The sequence below is a fragment of the Phytophthora parasitica genome (genome assembly GCF_000247585.1).
Source record: "Phytophthora parasitica INRA-310 unplaced genomic scaffold supercont2.62, whole genome shotgun sequence".
Classification (NCBI taxonomy): Eukaryota; Oomycota; class Peronosporomycetes; order Peronosporales; family Peronosporaceae; genus Phytophthora; species Phytophthora nicotianae.
This window is the reverse complement of record NW_008649048.1, coordinates 1-5299: the sequence shown is the minus strand read 5'-3', so window position 1 is coordinate 5299 and position 5299 is coordinate 1. Positions and strand designations below refer to the sequence as shown.

General features: G+C 45.6%; 4 protein-coding genes across 4 annotated transcripts; 3 read left to right on the top strand and 1 right to left on the bottom strand.

The window, feature by feature from the left end:
• Positions 1-101: 101 nt before the first annotated feature.
• On the top strand, positions 102-793 carry PPTG_23995 (hypothetical protein; the record flags this gene model as incomplete). Its single annotated transcript, XM_008914596.1, has 4 exons — positions 102-174; positions 293-303; positions 399-460; positions 673-793. The coding sequence occupies 4 exons, from the start codon at positions 102-104 to the stop codon at positions 791-793; spliced, it is 267 nt and encodes an 88-aa protein (XP_008912844.1).
• Positions 794-1766: 973 nt separating this feature from the next.
• On the top strand, positions 1767-2132 carry PPTG_16861 (hypothetical protein; the record flags this gene model as incomplete). Its single annotated transcript, XM_008914595.1, has 1 exon — positions 1767-2132. The coding sequence occupies one exon, from the start codon at positions 1767-1769 to the stop codon at positions 2130-2132; it is 366 nt and encodes a 121-aa protein (XP_008912843.1).
• A 233-nt stretch (positions 2133-2365) lies between these two features.
• PPTG_16860 (hypothetical protein) lies at positions 2366-3473 on the top strand (the record flags this gene model as incomplete). Its single annotated transcript, XM_008914594.1, has 2 exons — positions 2366-2487; positions 2669-3473. The coding sequence occupies 2 exons, from the start codon at positions 2366-2368 to the stop codon at positions 3471-3473; spliced, it is 927 nt and encodes a 308-aa protein (XP_008912842.1).
• Positions 3474-3621: 148 nt separating this feature from the next.
• PPTG_16859 (hypothetical protein) lies at positions 3622-3834 on the bottom strand (the record flags this gene model as incomplete). Its single annotated transcript, XM_008914593.1, has 1 exon — positions 3622-3834. The coding sequence occupies one exon, from the start codon at positions 3832-3834 to the stop codon at positions 3622-3624; it is 213 nt and encodes a 70-aa protein (XP_008912841.1).
• Between the last annotated feature and the right edge of the window lie 1465 nt (positions 3835-5299).

Here is a 5299-nt window from a genome sequence, read left to right as displayed (position 1 = left end):
AAAAATATTCTCCATGCTCTGGTGCAGTTGGAAGGGTCGTCCTCCAAGACCAGATAGATATCACATGTGGGATCGTAATACAAACCAAGGTGCAAAAATTAATGTTTGAGCGATGGGGCGAGACACTCGCCATGGACTTCACGCACGGCGCCAACAATCTGGGATATCACTTGGGTACGTATTTTACAGCAACCTTTGAGCAACCTTATTTGGTTATAGCAACCTTCCAGCAACCTCAGTATGGCAACTGTGTAGTAGAACGTCAAATTCTGGTTTTGTTATTAAATTGCAGGGAGTCTTCTGGTGACTACAGCTACTGGAAGGGATTCCCTGTTCTAGATTTCATCTGACGGGATCACCAGGCTGTCACTATTTTGGCTATCCTTACTTACTTCAAGGAAAAGAATCCTGGGTGGTGTAACATCGTGTCAGTCGTGATTGATAAGGACTTTGTAGAATGGTGGGTACTGATGGCAGATGCCAAAGTTGTGCTGTGTCAGTTTCACGCAATTATTTATTGGAAGAAAGTAATGAAGCGATCAAAGTTCCGCTTGACTATTTCTCAACAGGAAGACCTCATCGCATTGATGACACGGCTGTTATACTGGTAATACTTCGTGTATTTAGCATTTTTTTAGATTACGATCTAACTCCCTTTTTCAATGTTTACAGCTCCAGTGAGACTGACTACGACACACGGTATGATGCATTAAGGCGTTATTGTGAAGAGCAGAAACGACGAACGATTTTCACGTATTTTGAAAAGAATTGGAATTCGTTCCGGGATAGGTGATCCAATTTTTCTCGTAGCAAGTTTTTCACGGCTGGAAATACGACCACCAACCGTATTGAATCAAATTGGAACCAAGTTAAAATGCTTTTGTGGCACAAAACTCGGATCGACAAGACAATTACGTGGCTATTTCAACATCAGATCACTATCGCGCATAAGATCGCTTCTACAATTGGTCAGCATAGCTCGACCACACGGGTACCGAAGACCGTTCCTCGGTTTCTGAGAGGTGTTGCCACCAGATTGTCTACGAACATACTAACAACGCTTAAGCAAAAGTGGGAACGGTTTGTAACGCTTATGGACGATGCAAAATGCGAACAAATCGCATCAAGTGTCTCCGGTTGGAAAGTCCACTGTTTCAATGAGACACACAGATGCGACGACGTTGAGTGGACATGTACATGTTTATTTTACAGCAGTCATCATTTGCCATGCCGCCATTTAATGTACGTGGCTGACAAGGAGCATGAATTCGAGCTACTTCCTGCTATGTCGATCGGTGAACGATGGAGCATGTCATGTGCGCTGGATGTCAGGGATGATTTAGCGGCGGCAGCAGCCACATTGCACCCAATTGTGTTAATGTCAAAGCTAAAGTCGCCCAAGATAAGGTCGCCGTATAAGTCGCCGAATGGGCCACCGTATGCGTCGCCGTACGATGAACAGTCTAAGGAGACAGGAGTTCAAAAGCCGATAAAAGAGGTGGTATACGTTCGCCTTCGCCGTAACGAGCGCGCACATCAAGTCGTATTATCGTCGGCTGAAAAATACTCCTACGCTGCTGGAACCTCTTCTCGACCATTTGTCAAGTCTGTCAAGTGCTGAGTTTTATCAAGAACTTAATACGTGGAAAGAAACCATAGAGTTGGGATTAAAATGCGAGAAGGCTAGGCCGGTTAATTCCGACCAAAATATCACTGATGATGAAACTGAAAGTGATTCTTCTCTTACATTTGATCCTACAGACGCAATGGATACAGTGAAACTAATGCGGAAATTTGAGAACGAACCCGTGAGCAATGGTGATCGCACCAATGATGATAGCGAGCTGGAGGATGACGTACCGCCAACGCAGACTACGGAACCAGTTCAAAATGGGGAAGAATACGAGCTACCATCACCTAAATCAAATGGCTCAGCAAAAGAATCACCAGCGTCGCTTGAGATATCGATTAAGGAGGAACCCTGTCCAAGCGAGGAACCAAAACCTATTGAGGTTACGACAGAGACAGCTGTGCGACAGGTAGATATTGTTAATGTACCGAAACCAAAACGCAAAGGAAGCCGCGAATGCAGCTCAAGCAGTCGAAACTTCCACGAGGGACAGACCGTCTAGCTGTTCACAAGTATCCAAGTCGTTTAACAGTATCATTGAAGGAGCTGTTAACTTGGGCAAAGAACGCCCCTAATCTGAAGGATGTTCTGGAGATGTTGCAGAAATATCCTGTTTAGCTGGGAGACCCTTACCTTCGAGCTCGGTCGATGGAGTGCCACTAGGAAGTGGTGCGACCCTCAGACTACATGCACACATTTGTTATTCCTGCTGATCTAGCTAGAACAGTTTAGGTCATGGCTGTAGCAACCAAGGTCGATCAGGTGTGCCCCGGCAAACTTGACAAGAACATGAAGAAGCAAGGTCTGAAGAACGACGTCGTCATCACCATCGACCCCAAACTATGGCAATTCAGCGGGTAAGGTTGCTATATAGTGATGGTTGCTTTAAAAGGGTTGCTTCAATACGGTTGCTTTACCAAACCTTACAGATTCAAGCAATTGTCTAACAGAACACTTTCTTGTGTATTTCCAGAGATTATGCCTGTACCTTGATCGCGTTCTACGATATGAAGGCTAACTGCAGATCGTGGATTGAAGACAGAAAGTGGCTGAGCAGGACTGGAGAAAAATCGATTCTGTGATAAAGGTTTTTGATGTCGCAACGAACACAGCTGGACTTGCACAGGATGCTGTCCGTATCCGGCACCAAGAGCTTGCCAATGACGTTATTTCAAAATGTGCATCCAGCCCACTGCGCACTACATTTGTGACGCGTTCAAATACTCTGTGGCTCGGATTTGACAACATAATTGGTGCTCTATGTCGAGGCTGGTTGAACGATAGCGCTGTGGAATTCTGTCTGGAGACAATTGCGGGATCAATTGGACAGTCGCTCATGCTTTCAACCTTGTTGGGAGTGGTGGGCTGGCCAACAACACCGAAGTCACAAATACTCGACACAAAGTTCATGGTTCACTCAGTGAATTTAAGTGCAAATCACTGGGGTCTCATAACGGTGCGTCTGTATTGCGATGTCGCGACTAAAATTCTACGGGTACAAGTGTTCATGTACGAACCACTCATCGACGGAGAATATCGAGAACAAATGATTGCAGTGTGGGAAGGAACTATGAAACACAAGGGAAAGAATAATGTGGAAGAGAGTGAGGGGAAGGAGGGTCTTATTGACTTTGTAAAACGCTGGCATTGTGCATCTGCCAGTGGATACCAGATTACAATAAGCCCGGTGGAGTGGATCGAGACGCCGCAACAAGCTGATGCCGTCAGCTGTGGCGTCCTTGTCGTAGGACAAGCGTACAGCTCGCTTACAGAGAGTATGTTACTACAGAAACACAGAGTCTCGAAGAGGGATGTGAGTGTTATGCGCCTGAGAATGATCTGAATGGTAGTATGTCATTCCAAAGAGTGCTCCATCTTAGTGTATGACGCAAATAAGGCTAATCGAATTCGCGAGCTACTACAGAAGCAACTAGGATGGTTAAAAGATATTTGTCTTTCAAGCCCAATACAGTTTGCTATCTCTGTGGTGCTTATTTCTGCTTCGCTAGCTTCTTCACCAATATTTCTAGTAACATATCAAATGATTGTATTTCCTCGTCGGTTTTGCCAATGGTGCGGTCGCCTACAGTCTCCGACAGCTCGTAGGTTCGCTCTTCATGCTTCTCCACCCAGGCCTGAAGCTCAAGTTGAGGCTGCATAATCACCTTCAGGCCTGTGCTGATTTGCTCCAGCTTCTCTCTCATTGTGGAGAGGTCAGCAAGTCGGGCACGCACCAGATCACGCGCCAGCGAGGTGTCGTTCTTGACCCGTTGTTGATGATGTCCTTGGTGAGTGTATGCGCCCTTCTGCGAGTGTCTTTATGAGTGTGTGATCTCGAGCAAACTTAGCCGATTTCTCTAAATTTCAAAGCCACGTCAAAACTAGTCCCGAGGCGTCATTTACTATATTATAGATTGCACTTTTCTAAGGTTGCTTTAGCTTTGGTAAGGTTACTAGAAGTGTTGCTTTTGTGATAAGGTTGCCATAATTTCCGTCGTCAGCTCGTAAATCATGAAAGTTTGGGTTGCGGTAACGCCATTCGATCATGCTCCGCCTCATGTCGACTCTGATCTACAACGCGTATCAATCACATCAAATATTCGAGATACGGCTTCTTTACAAGTATTTTCAATAAAGTTTTACTTTTTTTTCTCCTCGTTTTGCGTAGCTACTCATTCTTGAACGATACAATATGCTGTTGTACGTACGCGTCGTATCAGAATCACAAACAAAAGCTGCCCAGCTTTGGATCGTTTTGCCGTGATTCTGCCAAGTGTATTGGCTCCTGTTCACCCGCACCTGTGCTCAGGGGCCTCAATCAATCCCCAGAAACGATACGGTCGGTGATTTAGATAATCCTGGCTCCAGCTACAAGAAACAAGCCCACTTCAACTCCGATCCAAAACCACATACGCCAGTGGCTATCAAAACGAATTCAACATGTGCAGTTAAATGTTCCTAACTCAGAGGATCTACCTTGAGTGCGACGGAACCTACAAGGGCGTCTGAAATGGCAAAATAGGTTCAAATTGATGCCAAAGCGCAGCTGTGCTGTGTGATGTGCTGCGCACTAAACCACGACGCCGAAAATGTTGGTCACAGCCGCAAAGGCTTAAAAACGCGGTTCAAGTGCAGCAAAAGCGCTGTTGCAATCTGTCGAGCTCCTTGTTGGAATGGTGAGGAGACTTGCTTCGCAAAATTCCACAAGGCTAACGAGCTACCGGACACTTGCAGTGTTCCAGAGCAGCTCGTCTCAATGCGCAAAAATGACAATCGTGCTCCACCACCATCTCGCAAAAGGCAACATTCGTCGCTAGATACCCCAAATCGACGTTCAGGCAACGTCCGTATCCAAACGCAAGAGCGCCGACGTTCACTGCGCACACGCGAGCAGCAGTAGTGAGAGATGCCGGTATTGTCCTTGAAAATAGGTCGAATTTTTGTCCTTATGTTAAGGACAAAACAGGTGTAACAGCGGGCACTTGACGTCTAACCTCTACGATACAATATGAGTCACTACGTTGACAAACACGTTCTTTTAATACTATTTTCTTCGTTGGCATGTTATTATCTTTATGAGATCCGGTATTTGATTTATAGACATCAGATGAGGTCAAACGAAGCTGCTACGAATTGGTCCTAGTATTTGTCCTTAACTTTAGCGGTGTT